This window comes from Anopheles ziemanni, chromosome 3 (genome assembly GCF_943734765.1).
Source record: "Anopheles ziemanni chromosome 3, idAnoZiCoDA_A2_x.2, whole genome shotgun sequence".
Lineage (NCBI taxonomy): Eukaryota > Metazoa > Arthropoda > Insecta > Diptera > Culicidae > Anopheles > Anopheles ziemanni.
In genome coordinates this window covers 54,062,733-54,081,185 of record NC_080706.1, presented here as the reverse complement: position 1 = coordinate 54,081,185, position 18,453 = coordinate 54,062,733, and the positions used below count along the sequence as shown (strand labels likewise).

The 18,453-nt window shown below is 45.3% G+C and overlaps 1 protein-coding gene across 1 annotated transcript; it reads left to right on the top strand.

Moving 5' to 3' along the window:
• Positions 1–742: 742 nt before the first annotated feature.
• On the top strand, positions 743–16,163 carry LOC131290068 (interferon regulatory factor 2-binding protein-like A). The gene is made up of 5 exons (XM_058319448.1): positions 743–1,758; positions 11,247–11,300; positions 14,633–14,854; positions 15,299–15,933; positions 16,023–16,163. The coding sequence occupies exons 1-5, from the start codon at positions 1,071–1,073 to the stop codon at positions 16,161–16,163; spliced, it is 1,740 nt and encodes a 579-aa protein (XP_058175431.1). The 5' UTR covers positions 743–1,070.
• Positions 16,164–18,453: the final 2,290 nt, after the last annotated feature.

Below are 18,453 nucleotides of genomic sequence, written 5' to 3'. Positions count from 1 at the left end.
ATCAGCAGTCAACCGAATGTGCACATGGGGTTTGGTGTTGGTGAATTTTTAGCCGCGTCGCATCGTACAATCGAGCAACAATAAAGCGGAACTGTTATCATTGAAGGATTTGTTGACTTAACAAAAACCCTCTTTAAACGAAACAAAATCGTTCGAAGTGCATTTAATATTGGCTACGCCACGAGCTAGTACCGTTCAAATAAATAAATCAGTCAACTAAGTTGTTTCCAAGAGAGGAAGTTATTTGATTGTGCCCGTGTGTAAAAGTGGTGTACAGTAGACGCAAGTGGGAAGTTTTACTTTCTTCTTCAAAACTGTTACCGGTTAGGAGAAATTGTAAAGCGGACTGACATAAACGATCCCGTTTCCACCGTCGGTCGTTGGTGCACGATGCTTTCAAGAGGTACTTCAGCACAGAAGTGTGTTATCTCATCACTGGCCAGTAATAATACTAAAACAGTACGCTCGCCATACAGTGCACGTCCTTCCGCCGACGAGAGTGACAGTGGTATGATGTTATAAAAACGGTTTCTGGTGACGTGTCGTGTCCCTGCACACCATCTTTGGATTTGTCAGCTGTTCGAACGCTGCGCGTTGGTGGACGCTTCCGCTTTTTTTCATCCCGTATTACCAAGTACCGGAACAAGCACGCGTAGTATGTGCGTGTGTGTTTGTGCTGCGTGACGTAAGCTGTTAAAATTCCACTTTCGATTAATTTTAACCGCCCCGTTGGCAACCACTTACGTCCATCGAAGATCGCCATTTTATTGGTGAAAAACTAATGTTGAACGTGAATGCTTTTTTGCGAATGCCGTCGGCGTACTCGTTGTGAGTTGGTTGAGCCAGTTGAACAGTGGAAGTGAACGAAAGTCGACGAACAGCAGTGTGTGACCTGTAGTTGTAAACGATGTCCTTTCGTTCTGTAAGGTGCATCTAGTAACCCGTGCGCAATCTGTGGTTATGAGTTGTGGCCACAATTGAAGCGAAGTTGTGTGCAGAAGAACGCCAGAAGAAGCAAAGGCAGAAAGAGTTGATTAATAGTGCAGCGGTTGGTTGAAAACACAGTCAAAATGTCGGTACAAGCGAAAAGGCAACACTGCTACTTGTGCGACCTGCCGCGCATGCCGTGGGCAATGATCCACGATTTCTCCGAAGCCGTGTGCCGCGGGTGCGTCAACTACGAAGGCGCTGACCGGATAGAACTGGTGCTGGATACGGCCCGCCAGATGAAGCGCATCCACTCGGGTGCCACAGGCGGCAGTAGCGGTGCCGGCGGTAGCGGCAGTGGCAGTGGAAAGCGTGGCCACGAAAACGGTGAATTGTCCCATCGGTCGGTGCCGACGGCTGCCGGTCCACATCATTACTCCGTGCGGGCCGGGCCGAACGGGCCAACACTGGTGGACTTCACACCGAAGCACGAACCGCACGACATCGCCAGCGTGCGACAGGGCGCCCGGATGCAGCAGCACATGCCGCCGCACCACATGCCACCCCATGGCCCCGGCCGGCAGCAAGTGCCGCCGGCACTTTCGGTCAACCTGAAGCGACCCCCGCCGGACGATGACGACCACCAGATGGATGGGCCGACGGGAAGCGCGAAACGCGGCACAGACGATCCGGTGGGCATGCCGAGGCCGCCGTTGACGCGTGGGGAATCCCTGCCGGCTGTGCCGTTTGTGCCGGACCGCCAGCCGACCTACAAGGACAAACATCCCGTTCGGACCGCTTCGTTCGATACGGCTGCCTTCAAGGCACTCGGTATGTTAACATCCTTCTTGTTCTTTCCTGTGCAAATCCCGTTTCCCAAGCGCTTTCCCTTTCCTGCCTTGAGCGTCATTTTTAATTTTCAACACCGACAACTACAGTAGACAACCTTCTATGAAATCAGTGCCTCCTTTGCAAACTGGAAATTATCCTTCGTTGCCAATAACTTTTTCTCTTGGTTGTTCAGGTACTCGAGATTCCTTTCCGGTATTTTTTGTAGGTTTAGGCAAAAAGTGCGAAACTATGGTCGTTTATTATGGTTTTGTATGGTACGTTGGTTGCAATGTATAACGTAAGCTTAACTGTAAATACTTCTTGGGTATGGGTGTAGGGATTACAAGGTATAAAAAACATCTCATCATATAAAGGATGCGGTAAAAAGATACCGCTTCTCATATCCCTTCTGTTGGGGGTAAAAATTGTACATAATAAATAAAAAGAGGTAAAACCCCAAAGCCGGGGTTTTGTCTTTGGGATTTATCTGAACAAACCGTAATGTATAACCGTAATTGTGATTTAGCAAGGTATGAAAACAATGTCTCGGGAATGTTGCTAATTTTGAAAACCAATAAATTTTCAATCAATTAGCGAAGTATTTGTTGGTGCCCGAAAAGATGTACCCGGGAAGTAATAGATTGACTATGAATTTTAACATGTTCCTTCTTTGAAAAAATGGTGCAGCTGGTGAAAACAGAGTCAGAGCGTAGAAAATAATATTATTATAATTTTTGCTTTTTTTCTGGTCCGTTCTTTTTATAGGTAATTCTTCATTCTTTATTTACCTTCAACAATTATGTACGAATAACGTTACTAATGCGTAGTAAAATCGAATAGAACGGTTCAACTGAACGCCGCTAGGAACAAACCGGGACACACCTAGGTGTGAGGGATTTACAATAAATGTGCACGGATGGGTTGTGTTTGGTGATGATTCAAACCCCATGTATCACTCCCAGGCTGGCCAAGTTCAAGGACGCACGTGTCTCGCTTGGGTTTTGGGTGGGTTCTGCGAAGACGGGGCGGCGAGGCTACGGGTGTTCAATTTTTCCCAACCACCGTTGCCATCTTTTCGCCCTCCAAAGCCCCGCAGCTGTTACACTGTTGTCGCGTCAGTAGTGTCAACTATCAGCTGACAAACGCGTTTACGCGTGTGTTGTTTATATCATGTTTCAAATGTGCATATGACTTGTCTATACTTTTCCACTGCTTCCAAGCACAATTAGTTAATCAATCACGAAAGGGTGTAGTATTGCAATTGTGTCGCTTGAAAAATTTTACAAAGGTGGATTACTGAAATGTTTTCCTATAATCATTGTTTTATATTTTTGCTTTTTCTTGCTTTTTTGAATTAAAAAAAAAACAGTTAGATAACTCGCCTAAATATCACACTTGAATTGCGATTACAGTAAGTTCTTTTTCAGCATATTATTGAAATTTAGTAAATTTTGATTACTAAGTATCAATCATCAATCAATCAAAATAAGTAAGAATCACTTATAATTTATGTAAATTTTATGTAATGAAAAATATAATAACAACAGCTAAAGTTACATGTGTACTATTTTATGTTAGATGCTTTTGGTTTATTTTTTGTTTGAGCCAAAAAGTGTTTGTCTCGCTAAATTAAATAGCTGCTTTAAAAATCGCTCATCTATCCATCTTGCCGTGGATTGTTGAGCCATCTGCTGCGCTTGAAACACGCATTGCAGTTAGTATTGTTTTAGCGCGATTGAGGACCATCAACTTCAGCTTGTTGTGTGATGTCAGCTTCGCGTTTACCCGATGTGCAGCACTCTCTCATAACTTTTCCCCACGAGAGGCTCCGAGGGACACAACACAGCCACTGTGAGTCAGTCAGTCAGTCGGTGGGTCGGTCGGTCGGTCGGACGTCGAACGTTCGAAATGGATGAAATAATCGTATGCGAGTCTGGCTGACGGTTCTTCTCGATCCCCCGTTCCAACGCCTACTGCCGGCACCGTAAGGCCCCCACAGGAGCCCTTGTATCGATTTTACATGCCGTTGCCATCACACCAGCAGCGGCAGGCCGTATTGTGTATATCTCCATCGTGATGTTGGTTACATGTAAAGCACCTGGAGCTCGTCGCGTTTGCCGCGATGCGATGGTTGCTTTGATGCAACACACACCATTCGTCAACATGAATGCAGCGTTGCCACGTTCAACGTGCCTCTCCTCCCCCTCCCCCATCATAGCGGTATCGTTTGAGTCATGCACAGTCATGAATGTGTTGTGGACAGCGGGAGTTTTTTTTAATTCGGCGAATAATCCGCGAGACAGCCAACGGATGCACGCTGAAATGGCATCTGTGGCCACGGGTTGTTGTTGGTGGTGGATGGGGAGTACACAACGTACGTGTCGCAAACCGGTGAATAGCCCCCAGAGACCATCATCATCTCCCTCTAGACCGGTCGATCGCTTCTGGCGAAAGGCCAACAAAACAAAAAAAACATAAATGAACCCCAGGGAGAACCGAGAAGGAGTTCTTCATCCCGGTTCTTCTTGGTCTATCATTGTGCTTTTGTGTGTGTGCGTGTGTGTGTGTATTTGAGGCAGAAAGTGTGAGTGCGTGTGTGTATGACTGTAATGCCGATGGCGGAGCGTTTTTAGAAAGGTTCATCTGAACAACTACGCCTAAAAAAAGATGCAAAAAACCGGATTGCAAACCGTTGACGTTGGGGACCGTGTTACCGGAATTTCGGTGTAGTTTTATGTTTGATCATACGTATGCTACCATACCATTCATGCAACTCACTTCTTCTTATATTCTAACTTTTCGAACCCTTTTTGCGGTCGTAAGTTGGTGGTTGAATTCCGGGACCCAATTCATTGTTTCTTGGAGTAGACCAAAAAATATCAAAAACAAAGAAACTATTTTACCGGCATTTATAGACATGTGTTTATCATTTGTCCAATCTCTTTGGGGTTCTTTCAAATATTTGCAGATGAAGACTTTGTAATATGTTCTTAAGATATCATTCACGAAACTTCGCTACTTTTCGGAGAAATCATTTATCTCAATTCAAAGAAATGTTCGTTACATTATATTACTTCCAGGAATTCCAGGAAGATGTTTGCTGTCTGAAGCGCTAGATATTCGTTGTTGGTTCGATGATAGCAAGCACTAATAAAAAACGTTAACATTACGTTGCTACCGAGAAAGATTAAAAATGGTCTTTGCGACGACTTCTCTGGAATAAAGCGAACCCAAATTTTGTTTGCTTTCTACTGTGGTTTAAAAGGTGCATCGAAAATGGGTCAAAGCTGCTGATGTTCTTCGGTGGTTGTTTTCTGCAAATGGGGACACATCTTTCCTACACCAATCTCCTCCCCACCCATGAACATTCCTCTCAATAAACCGCCTCCTTAACCGGTTCAAACCTTTCCGTCGCCGGATCGAAAGGGAAAAACCGGTTCCAAAACCTGTTCGGTTTCCTTCGGATGGGTTTTTTTTTCTTCTTCTCTGTTATGTTTCCATTACTCATTTTTTGCACAAACTATGGCTCACGATATTATTCACTCTACAATTTGCCCTTCTAGAGGAGACGCCTTTTGCATCATTTATGTGTTGTTCAAAGTATGATGCAGAATTTTACTTACTCTACAGTTTAAGCTTCTAGAGCAAAAGTGCTTATGTTCCAATTGCAATTTGGTATAATTAACATTATTAACATATATTAACATTAACAGCCCTAGTTCTTTAATAGACTATAAGCATAGAAAGAGAATAGCAAAGGTCACCAAGCGTATTTTTTAAATAATGTTATTACATTTTCAATAAATACCATGTCTTATGTAGATTTATACCCTTTCCAAGCAAATCCAACCATCATGGGTTGGTTCGGACTTGCAACGGTTACTTTAATCGATGTGTAAAGAGCCCTTTGAGTTGTGAGTAGTACAGAATATGCTCGTATAAAATGCCCTTATTTATACCAATCGGGTATTTTTCTTGGACCTGTTCGAGAAATTTACCCGTTCGCAATTTACATGTGCACCTTTCACTAACTTATCTTGCACTGTAGTATAACTCTTTGAGACGACACAGCTTACATGTAGTCTAGTCGACTCGCTCTCCGGCTGCTTATAATTCGTTTACGAGAGAAGCCCTCGAAACCATGGTTCAAGTTTATAGATTACATCATCAAGCGAGCCATACCCCAACGGCTCACCCCTTCCCCCATGGCCGCTCGGGTAGATCACGCCGTAGACTAGTGTTTACTGCAACTACTACTACTGTTGCTACTATGTACTACCACTGCCGCAAACGCGATGGCCACCGAATCATCACGGTCGACTTCGACGCGCCGGTCGCACCTTCCTTCAAGTTGAACTCTGCGCTGGCACGTCACCGACTCTCCCCGGTTGGGGGTCTGTGCGTGCGGCGGGCGCGCGTGTTTGTGTGGAAAGTCTGCGGTTCCGTCACGCGATCCACGGTGTGTGCACAGGTGGCGCGCAGAGAGGGCACGTCACCCCTAGGGAAAAGAAACGGGCGGCGGCAATGAAAGGCGCACCACGACCGACCGGCCAGACTGCTGCGCGCTAGCGTCCATCATCACTGAGGAAGAAAACTGGCGTTGGCGCTAAGGGAATGGCATGGAAGTGACGGTTTGGTGTGCGGTAACACATATACCGTCTCGGCTACCTCGGTGGAAAGTGGTGGCCAATCGCGTGGAATGCGTTCAGGCGTGGTTTGTGTGACGATGAGGAGCCGTCCGTGGAGTCGTAAATACTCTCGCTCGGGAGCACCGGTAAACTACCAGCGAAAACGTGCCTAGCATCATCGTTTCCACCGCGAGTTCTTGTTGTTGTTGTTGTTGGACGGACTATTTCACCGCGTAACTTAAATGCACTCCATCAACACCCCACCCCCCTACTGCCCTCGGAATCCACACCAGGCGCGACCCCATGAACATGAGATGGGGTTTGAACGTGTGTTTTGTTTGCTTTCGTTACTCGCGTCCGCCATACTTGACATTCATCAGTCGCAGGCCACCCTATGGCTTCGAGTTGACCGATGATATAAACATGCATCCCGACGTCCCTTAGAGGACGCCGTAGCAGCTGATTACGCTGTACTTCCATGTGGCGATAGATGGTGAATTTTTGTGCGGGTTTCCAGTAAAAAAACACGGCCCATCGTTGGACAGTTTGTCAAAGAAAACGCGAATGGAACTCTTGAGCTTAATATCATAAACTCTACTTCAGTAACATAAAACTTTTAAGATCTGCCATTACTTTTTCGCAAGGCGCATAAAACCGTTGACGTGCAGACAGAAGAACCCTGTTGAAATGTTGTGCCAATGTTTAATTTATTTCAATTTCATTTTAATGAAAAAGGATATCATACATATAAAATTACATGTCAGATGTCAATTTACCTTGTGCTAGAAACGTCGGAAAAATCTAATCACTGTTTCTCTCAAAATTAATTTAAAATTCTCTGTATATCACGATCGATACGTTACTGTAAACTATTCCTTTTAAAACCATATTGTTATAATTAAAACATAATCCAGTATCAATATACTTTCATTAATTTTTGTGGCTTGCTTCCATAGCTTCTATGGTGCGTTTTAACTGAGGCAATGGCGTTCTGCTGGCTTTTGGTGATGCGGAAAGGTCGGGGCAAAGGAAAACAAAAAAATGATTCAATTCATCAACTGGACGAAGCGATATTTAGATCAACAAGCATGTTTTACTATTCGAAAGAGTGTGTCTTTCGGCATCGCGAAAGCAAATCGAATCGTCATGATTGAAGTGGATGGAGAAAAAGAACGGTGGATCAAAGAAGATTGGCCTTTTTTATTATGTTTACCGGTGTGATGGTGGAGCAAGGCGTGAAGCAAAGCGTTAACAATGCATTTCGTTTATTTCCAACTCAGTCGAGCGTAAGAAAATCGATCGATAGCTGATGGCCGCCGCCATGTTTTGTGTACTTGGTGAACACGATTTATAAACGGCTGAAAGCGGGCGAGAAAGTGGTTTAAATTTGGGATCTAGTGTGTGGGTCGAATGGGGAATTCTTGAATGGCCTCACTGTGCTTCACTGCCTGCCTACCTCCTACCCCGCCATCGCGGAGTTGTCAATCGTTGAAATATGTGTTATTGCAATGTATTTTATATGCTTGCAGATATAACCGTAAAACGCTCTGTGGAAGTACGGAACGACAAAGTGTGTTGCATTTAAAAGGCCTTTTGGAAGACGTCACTGCACACCATCGAACTCCAACACGCACTCGTTTGGTTGTGTCTGTGAACTGTTTTCGCAAGGATAATCGAACGGTACTCGGTATCGATCGGACTGTCTATCGCACGTCTCTGTGTTATGTGGTGTGTGTGCGTGTGCGCGCAAGGAGGATGGGTTTGGCTGGGTTCGTTCGTGTACGGAAGAAGAAGCAGCAGAACAACACAACGAACAACAAGCATCCGTTGAAGGGCATTGGACGTGCGCAGACGTGGAAAGTCGAAATAAATAGCCTGACATCCTTTTTGTGTGTGACGACGAGAGGATATTTTCGCTTCGATCTCCTCCGTCCCGGGCTAACCATATCTTCCCTCCACCCAGGCCCAGCGTCTGTGCAGTTATGTGTTGAGTCTGCGTTCGACGACACGACCTCGCAACATACCCTTCCCTCCCCGACAAGGGGCCCTCGTCGCTCCCTCCTGTATGTTGCCTCATCCATATGATGATCGGGGGATTTCTCGTTATGGCTGCTTCCGCCTGCTATCCTGCTTGTGCACACGCGTTCCTTGGCGTGCTCTACGCTGCGATCCCGGCGGGGTCGGTAGGGGACTATGATTCAACAGAGTACACCTGGTACAACAACAACAACAACAAAAACATAGTACGGTTGTGTCCCGCACACGGTTAACCTACTTTCAGCGCTCGCAAGACGCCGTTCCATTCTCGCACGCGCGCAGATCACGGCGTCTTTCTTTCAAGATATGTTCTCGTACCCCCTCCGTCCGTCTTCCGCACTCTTCTCCTAGACAGGGTCTCCCTAACTGTATACGGCTCGGCCCCGCGCATACCTGCGCATTTGTTTTGGCTTTCTTCGTCGGTGCTTTCTTGCGGACGGAGAGCTGCTCTTTCGGCATCATCTGGTTTTCTTGAGCCCAGAAGTCCTTCTTATTCACTCTGCCCTTTGTAGGACAGAAAGCTTTCCAAAACTGTCTGTCTTCTTTTGTGTATTTTCAACTTTTTACCTCTTTCTGAACCATGAGTACAAAATAGAAAACATAATACCCGGCATTCCTTCAGCTTATACATAACGCTTGTTCTTAAGCAAGGTTTGTGTCTTTATGTGCTTATTTTCCCATTCTTTACTTCTTCCGAAGCATTCTGAAACATCATCATCATCATCATCATCATCATCATCTTCATCTTCAAATTAAACCTGATACCTTTCTTCTTTCTTCGATTATCTGCTCGTCTCTATCCTTCGGTACGATCGCACACAGAGATTCCTCGTTCGCTTTCTCTAGCGCTCGATTCATTTCCGTTTTCCTCGGCTTTATTCTTCCCAGTCTCTTCTCTCACAACCTTGCGTGTGTTGTGCTTCTTCTACGATATTAGATTTCGTTTTCTTTCCCTTTCGCTATTTCGGAATAACCTGGATTGAGGTCGACGGTGTGTGTTGCCCCCTTTCCGTTACTTTCTTGGCTTCTTGAGGTGTTCCGCGGCTTTTTTCCCGTCATCTGTGCGTGACTGTATTTCGGGGATTTCTGTGTGAGTTTTCGTGTTCTTTCTGTTTTGTTTTTTCTTCGTTTGTGCGCAGCCGTTTTCTTTCTCCATTATGTAAACACACATAAAACATGATGGTGGTGCGGCCTTTTGCTCTCCACTCCTGCAGTTGTGTGGAGTTCACCGACGGCACTGATACACAGTTTTGGGGGTTCCTTCTTTTTCTTCTTTTACGTTAGCAATCCATTCCGCTTTCCTCAGCTGTTCCCATTTCCTGTTGGTATCCAAAATATGTTTGCTTTGCGCTTAGGCCGCCAACACTACTACTACTACTGCCAGCATGATCTTTCGCTTTGATCGATGGTCCATTTTGGACGCCAATGGGAATCGGGGAGAGGAGATTCCGTTTGTTTTTTTTTGTGCGTGTTGTTTAAAAGCATTCCATCGGTCGGAATGAAATCTACTACCGTTTAAGTGTTTACAACTTTCATCCCGTAAGCGAAAGAGATAGTTATGTTTACTTTCTATAAAGAAAAACAGTAGATTGTAGTCACAGGTACCGGTAAAAATAGTAATAATTATATATTTTACATTTACCCGCAGAAAAATATTATTATTCGTCGTACAACAACGGGGTCGTTATTAGTTTTTGATGAAAATTATTACATAGAGCGGTTTACGTAGAAAAATACAACTGTTAACGCCTTTCGTTAAGGACCATGCGCCTCCATTGTACAACATGGTTTTAAGATATCTTAGGCCTAGTTGGCTAACTGCTTTTTTACATACTACTATTACCTATTTTTCACCTTTTTTTTTCTCCAAAAGTCGAGTAGTTTACATTTCTTTTCTCCATGTTAAATGTATTTGGGTTATGTTCTGGGCAGTTGATGAAGAAAATATTAAGCATGCATTGAGAAGCCCTTGCATAGGAAAACTTTGTGAATTTTAACCTACTGTTTCTTCAAGGAAAGGGAGCTAAAAGAACGTGTGCTCCTGATTTTCCATGCCGTGCACATTTTTTCATGGTTCATATTTCACAATCTATTCGCTTTTTCGGTCATGCTGGTGTGGGGTTGTTTTTTTTTTGAAAACTGTTTTATTTTCGTGTCGCGTTGGCCTTGATCCGATCCTGTTTCCTTTTCATTCGGGGTCACGTCTTCGCATGACGGTGTTGGTTTGGCTGGAATCGGTTGCCAGCTAGGGAGCAAAATACATAAGCGTGTCCGGTCGCGAAATTAGAATGCACGCAAATATCCTACGACACGCCCAGAAGCGCTCAAACACGTCAGGATGAATGCTTGGGTCACGTGTAAAAAATGTAGAGCTTTAACGGTCGTGGAATGGACGGTAACATTCACGTGCACAAGGGTATTGTAAAGGATGCCATGGTGGCAGAAATGTTTGCTCTGGTTGTTAAAGTAACCGGCGAGGCTATTCATTCGTAAATACTGTTAACGAATTAAAAAAAACACAAGAATTATCTTTAAAAATATAGCATCATGCGTTTCTATACAAAAAATAATATGAAACGAATTATTAAAGTATGAACTTCTACTATAACTGGCACCACTAACTTATTATCACACTTTACTTTTCGAACCCTAACTAGATTAGCGCACTGTGTAGGTTGGTTTTTTGGCTGTGGTTTGACACCAGCGTTCACGCTGAACTTTTTTTTTTAGGAAGAAAACGATACCCGAAACCCTTCTTCCCAAATGCAGGACAACATCGCTCTGATACATTTCTTTTCCACCTCTCTATACTATCTCTTGCAGACCAGAAACAACAGAACGTGGGGATATTTGTGAACGCCCCAGTCATGCCCCGAGGTAACTATACACTTATAATTATGAGATTACGTTCCGGCGCCCAAGGTGGCCCCGGACAGTTTCAGATGCGGTTATTTTATGCGCCAGTCCTGCAAAGAAATTGTGCTTCCCGAAGGAAGGCGCTTTACAGTTGTGGGCTTCATTCGAAATGAGCTACTTGTGTGTCGTCCTCGTGAATAGTTGGTTCCTGGTCTCGTATTCATCAGACGCTTATTTGATTGATTACTTTTTATTGCTGATTTGTTGATTGGTGGAATTGGAATTAAAAAGAAAAAGCCTCCCAATAGGTAATGGGTTTACCCCTCGATCATTAAAAACCCGTTAAATCATTAAAACGTGAAAAAAGAATATTTCGTACCTCTACACTCACCAACGCGGCCATTAGCTGATTTGGAATCAACTTGGCCATCTTGAATTTAATACAAAACTGTACATGCAATATCTACGCCTTAGTTTGGTTGCTTGCGTTTTTGCTGGTGTGCCTTTTGTAATTGCAGAATTAAAATGGACTATATTATAAAATAAGCTGACACCTTCCGCACGTGTTCCCAACCGGTGAGAGAACTACATGGTGTGTCCAGCACCACAGTAGCCAGTTGGCGCTAGAGTATAACGAATTGTTCCAGTTCCTGTTCCGATTCTTGACGAATGATCGGAAAGGGACGAATGTCGCTCTTGTAGCCCAAAGTCTCTCTAATAGAAAAAAAATCCATGGACAGCGAGTAGGATTCATTTTGGTGAATCCTGTTATTTTTGTAATTCCCCTTAAGGGTTATTTGTGTCGTACCCGATAGGAGGCAAAATGTGTTCTTTGTTGATTGAAGTACAGCGATCACATTCCAGACGACCGTAGGCACGAAGCATTTGTTTGCGAAAAGTATTAAATTAGAAGAATTGTTTTGCAAATTTAGAATTCTTCAGCGTGAGAAAAAATATTTTGATGTTTGTACTATGTCTAGGCAAACATTTTCGTGTGTGTCTGTGCTTCACTTGAGTGGTTTGCTTGCACCTCTTATCGACATCCACTAATGAGGCGAGGGGATGATAGTGGTTAAAAAATAGTAATAATAATAATAATAATAATAATAGCAGCCGGCTTTTCGTAGTGCTTTGCTCGGTAAACACGCCTCAATTGATAGCACTCACGACGTAACATGTCACTTTGCGATAACAGTAACAGAACATTGCTGTCACGGAAGGATGCAGTTTTCCCGTGTTCCCCACCATGCAGAGACACCCCTCTCCACCGTGATCCCTCATCGCAGTACCCGGCGGTCGACTGTCAAGGGTGAGCTGTCTGAGCTGCAGCTGATAGTAGTTCGGCCGAGTCAGTCACTCTTATCGGTCGCTAACCTAACCGCCTTCAGCCGGTTTGCTGTTGGATTTTCGATTCTAGATTACTCGATCCGGCAAAAGTGCAGCCTCGGACGAAAAGTGTAACCATCCGTCGTACGGAAGTGTGTGGGGTCGCTAGGAAAGAGGACACAAATATCATCCTGAAGTAGTAGGAGGCTGATTGTGCTGAGTGGTGGTTCATTATCAGCCTAGCAGTCAGTCAGGCAACTTGCAAACCAACGTACACACACGCGCGTTCCGTTTGTGATGATAACACCATTCTAAATGCTTATCAGCTGCGATTTACGTCTTCCTCGCAAGAAGCCCTGTTGTTTTAAAGCACCGTTGATGCTGTAATTTATCACATTATTATTTTATTTTCGTTTCGAAAGTTGCAATCTCTTACCGCCAGAGTCAAAAGAAAATGTTTGATTATCTTATTTCTCTCCTGAACTTTCATTTTGGTGACCGGAAACACCATTAGGCCCGATTCCCTCCGGCCGGTAGTATTTGTTTTCTCAATTTTTTCCGTCTCAAAATAACAAACAACACGCTTATCTGAGTGTTTCTTATCGCTACCAGTTCCTACTACTACTTCTTCTACTACTACTACTGGCTCGATTTGGGTGCCAGCACGAATACGTTGCCTTGGAAATGGAAGAACATGTTGGTGACGCTTATCAAACAGCTCGCTTCACGCAATCACACACTACACACTCAAGATCAAACAGCTTGCGCGTGTCCGGTGATGGTCGAGTTGACGGGCCTCGGCTTACCCTCTTCGCCATCGACCGATGATGCAACGTGTCCTGGCACGCGATAAGTGCGCAATGAATCCTGTTGTGGGGAACCGAAAATGGTCAACGAGAAAGAAAAAAGAGTGTGAGAGAGAGAGCTGACCACTTGTGGCCACTTATCAGCACGCTGTAACCGCGCGCTCCGCATCAGCTGCTCGTTGCACGCCTTCCCACATCGGTGTTTTCCCCATCGATGTGTGGTTTTGCGGTCAAATCATTCGGTACAGATTTTAAAGCACACATTGGTTGGGAAATCCGCTCTCAAAGGAAGAAACATCACATGAGGAGGGAGGATCCTTATCGGATGAACGCGAGTCGGAATAGAAATGTTTGACGGAAGGAGGTTAGGGCTCGCACGGATAACGAGGGCTAGGCTATAGGCCAGAGAAAAGGTGCCGGGGCCAGTTCGATTATGGCGGGCAAAATGTGTGTGCGCGTTTGTGGCGGATGATCTCAACCCCGCGCGATGCTCGATGGTAGTGAAATCGCCGGTTGTTGTCTGTCCTTTATCAGTTGGATGTGACCGTTCACTTGCGCCTTATTAGCTGGGGCGCACTTTAATAGACGTGCAACCAATGCTTTCTTGTGACAACGATTACCGATGGGCCAGTTTTTCGAATGGTTGATAAATAATTTAAAAAAATCCAATGTTCCAGCTTTCTATACTAACCATACAGCTCTTATTTATAGAATATTTACAATAACCAGTAAAATGTAATTGTTAGTCATGTGCAGAGATAGACGCATTTTTTAAGTACCGTAGAAGGTTGACGCTCAGTTTTTGGCGGATTTTATCTTAATCAGGAAGTAAGTTTCAAAGACTGGGGAACCGCTCCAGCTAACTTTTTTATTTGTTTATTTTTAAAAGCGTTCTCAAGAGGGGACGCTTCTCATTCAATTGTGTCGCTTGCGGCGTGTTTGGTTGAAGACGGAAACAACATATGCGAAGCATTGAAGAACTGTTGCCTCCTCGATGCGCAATGCTGCCACGGATTGCTGGAGCTCCTGGTGGTGGGTCTTTTGGAGAAAACCGACCCAATACGCCTACGCGACTTGTGATTCCCGCTTCCGATTGTACGGTTTTTTCCCTCTCGACCTTAGGTACCGTCGGTATACACGAGATTAGCCCGTAGCCCCGCAGGAACGTGGAAGAAGTAGCACCGTTTGTTTTGACCGTGTTTTCTTTCCGCCTACTTTCAGTTTATCCGAACGTGATACCGATACCGCCCGTCTCGATGGGGGGCGACACGCCGCACACACCGCCGACACCGTCCGTCGCACCGTTGCAAAGTCCGATGGCAAACCTAATGTCGATCACCGAGACCCTTCCGCCCGGCAGTCCCCGCAATGGGCCAAGCCCACCGGGGCCACCGCCACCGCGGACCGCGTCCCGAGGTTCGCAGCATTCGCCGAACAGTTCCGGTAGGTTTTCTTAGCTCTTCTGTCCTGGTTTTTTTTCCTTTCCTGGCACTTGCCTTCTTCTGCTGGGTTACCGGGTTTGATGGTGTCAGGTGGTGGGGTGGTCAACCATGCACTGGAGGGTGCGGAGAATTTGGATGATGCTATTGTGACCGTCGAGCCTTATTTTCATCTTTTTTGGTTTTCTTGAACAGAATAAAGAAGGTTTTACTTTTTAATTTGGAAGTGTACATTATTCCGAAAAAAATGCAATTTTCTTCACATCACATGTTCATGGTTTGGTTTTTAATGTACGCTCCTTACTCTTTACTTTATGCTTTATTTGGATCCGATTTTTCCCCTTTCCTGCTTATTGTCCAACTACACATTTACACTTAACTGTCCAACTCGTGTGTGTTTTTGTGTATATAACTAATCAGATTCTTCTACGTTCGTTATCATCAACAGGATCCTCCAGTGGACGACGTTCTTCCGGTTCGAGGCATGTGTCAAGCACGACGGTCACCTCGTCTGAGGCTCAGCAACCGAACTCCTCGGTGCCGGGTAGTGGCGGCGGATCGACGACACCGAACGGAAGCATTGGCCCCGGCGGTGTTGGTCCGAACGGTGGAAATGGTACGCCACCTGTTCCGATGGGCCCCGGTGGCCCTATGGGAGTGCCGGGACAACCGATGTCCCAGCAATTACCCCCGCTGCCTCCCCAGTCGCAAGCACAATCCCAGCAACCGCCTCCGGACGGTGTACCCGGGCTCGGTGGTGCAGGTCCTGGCCCGAATCCTGTCGGTCCCAACTCCAGCCCGGCCCCTCCCCCCGGTAGTGTGGCGGGAAGCGGGTCCGGCAGTGGAAGTGGCCCTGGTGGAGTACCTGTTAGTGGTGGTCCGGGTGGGCTTCCACCGCCACCCGGTTCGGCAGCGAGTAATGCACCACCGGGCAGTGGACCAGCCCCGGCACCGGCCCCGAACCCAACACTCAAGTGCACCCTTTGCCAGGAGCGACTGGAAGATACCCACTTCGTGCAGTGTCCGTCGGTTGGGCATCACAAGTTCTGTTTCCCCTGCAGTCGGGAGAGCATCAAGCGACAGGTACGAAGAATCCTCCACCGAAGACCCGTTAGGGGGGGGACGTTGAACGATGTTGACGTGCACGGTTTCTTTTTTCTCATTATTTCAAGGGCTCCGGAGCGGAAGTGTACTGCCCGAGTGGGGAAAAGTGCCCCCTGGCCAACTCGACGATACCGTGGGCATTCATGCAGGGTGAGATCGCAACGATCCTCGGCGAAGAGCTGAAAGTAAAGAAGGAGCGCGAAACGTAGAGAAGTCGGTACGCCGTTGCCAACAGTGTTGTCCCTGTCGCCGGACGAACGAGCAGCAGCGGAAGCAGTAGTGGCAGCAGCAGCAGTAATACCAGCAGTGCATCGTACAGCATGGTGGACATTATTCCGCTGGGAGATTCAGTCTACCCTCGCACCCAGCAACAACAGCAGCAACAAGTCGTCGCTGTAGATCAGTATGTGGATGAGGTTTTTGAGGAGGAAGAGGAAGCGCAGCATTCAACCGGCAATAACGTCGGTGTGGCAGTAGGCGAAGATGATGTACGAACCGTAAACGACGGAGAACCATTAGAGCCAGAACGTGATCGTTCCTCGAGACGAACCGCCAACTCTTTGGATCCACGACAACCGGTACCGGTTTGGGAAGGTGGATATTATGGTCAGCAGCAACAACAACATCAACCGCAACAGCAGCAGCAACAGCAGCAGCAACCACAACAACAACAGCAACTGCAACCGAACCCGAATCCTCCCGTGCGCTACGATCGCCAGCTTCGGTCACATCGTCAACTGCGACATCAACGTTAAGGATTTGATGTGCTGCCCGTTAGTTACTACGGCAAGGATAACAAATATGATGTTGGCCAACGGGAGCCCGCGTCCAACTGTGCATTGGTTTGTGTTCTTTGTTTTATAAAAACGAAGAATTTACAATGAGACACATTTACAAACCCAGAAAAACAAACACAAACACACACATACACAATTCTCCTTGTAGATAGACTTTTGAATACGCTTCCTTTTCTACCGATGGTTTAGAGCTATCGGTGGTGCGGCAGCGACGCTCCCGTCGTCTGTGCCAGCACAGAATGAGAAGCAGTAATCTTTTGGTAGTTTGTAAGTATCGTTTTAATTTTAGCACCTTGGTCGACACACACGCGCGACCACCGGACGGTATATACGAAACGTTAACCGCAAATGTTCCTGCTACACAAAGGAGAAGAGCGATAAAGATTCATTGTACAAAGTTTCGACTCCGTCGAACGAAACTAGTTGTTTTAGTTCGTTTCTTTACCTAATTCCTGTACACTTGGTTATTGGTAACCGACTCACAGAAACACCAACCTACCAACCAATCAATCAGTTTGAGGAGGCACTTTTACGCGGGTGTTTGAAAAGTGCCGTTAGTAGTGAGAGGAGAGGAATTTTCTTTTGTGTATTCTCGTTTCCTGTAACAGTACAACGCGATAACAGAAACGGTTTGCTATACGAAAGTTGCTAGAGGGGGGAAGCACCTTGGTGTGTATTGCATCGGAAAACGTGGCATGTTTCATGTTTGAACTTTTTTTCCCTTTTGTTTTGAATTATCCTATCTCATAAACCATCCGTTTGACGATATGCAGATCCGATTCTGTTACCTCTTTATGGCAAACGGTTCACAGTTTGTAGAGTTGGATTGAACACAATAGAATTTTGAATGACTAAATATACTTACTCCGCGGAACGGCAGTTTTTCTCTTTTACATTTGGAATGTGAGAACCATAAGTGTACATATTGTTGCTAGATGCTAGATTTAGTGCACACTTCCGTACAGACAGGAACTTCACTAGGATCTGGGCTTACAATCGCAATATATGTGTATGTATATTCAAGCTGGTGGAAGGAGACGAACGCTATGGAAGCTATGGATGACTCGATTTTTGAGAGTTAGGAATGATGTTAACGCGTATTTCAATGGACATTTTAACTATCTACACATAAACACATTCATTTTTACGACAGTTTTGTACGATTATCTAATTAATGGCTTGGTCCGTTGTCCAACAAGTTTTAATATTTTACTATGTATTTATAACCGTAGTTGACGAAGTAATGTTTATTTAATTTTTTCGGATTTTAGTTGAAGTTAGCGAGGAAAATTTAGTTGTTTATCTTTTCTTCCCGATTGTACATACAGAAGCGGTATCGGACATAATTCGTATTCGCTCATTTTGTGTGCTGTTGTCGTGAAACGGAAAGCACAGCATTATTGTACAGCTTTTATCGTGTATTTCTTCACACCAACACAAATTATGCTGTAATGTAGCGTTTAGTTAAACTTTTCCATACTACAACTGTGGTATGTGCATTCAATTGGAATAGATTTGTTGAGGGTTGGGCAAATACGAGAAGACGAGGGAAGAAAACGGTGGAGCATAGCATTTTTGTCGAGATAAGAAGGTAATCGAAATAGTTGCACAATAGATGAACAGGGAAAGTGAAGGTGTGTGGGAGGACAAAAATTATATCGTCGGAACAGGCGAACAAGAATTACAAATACAGTGAAAGATG

What these genes read in the sequence shown, in the direction of transcription:
- LOC131290068 (XM_058319448.1), top strand. Translation starts at nt 1,071, where the DNA reads ATGTCGGTACAAGCGAAAAGGCAACACTGCTACTTGTGCGACCTGCCG. An exon ending in CGCCCCAGTCATGCCCCGAG is followed by an intron (nt 11,301 to 14,632) that starts GTAACTATACAC and finishes GCCTACTTTCAG; the next exon opens with TTTATCCGAACGTGATACCG. An exon ending in GCATTCGCCGAACAGTTCCG is followed by an intron (nt 14,855 to 15,298) that starts GTAGGTTTTCTT and finishes TATCATCAACAG; the next exon opens with GATCCTCCAGTGGACGACGT.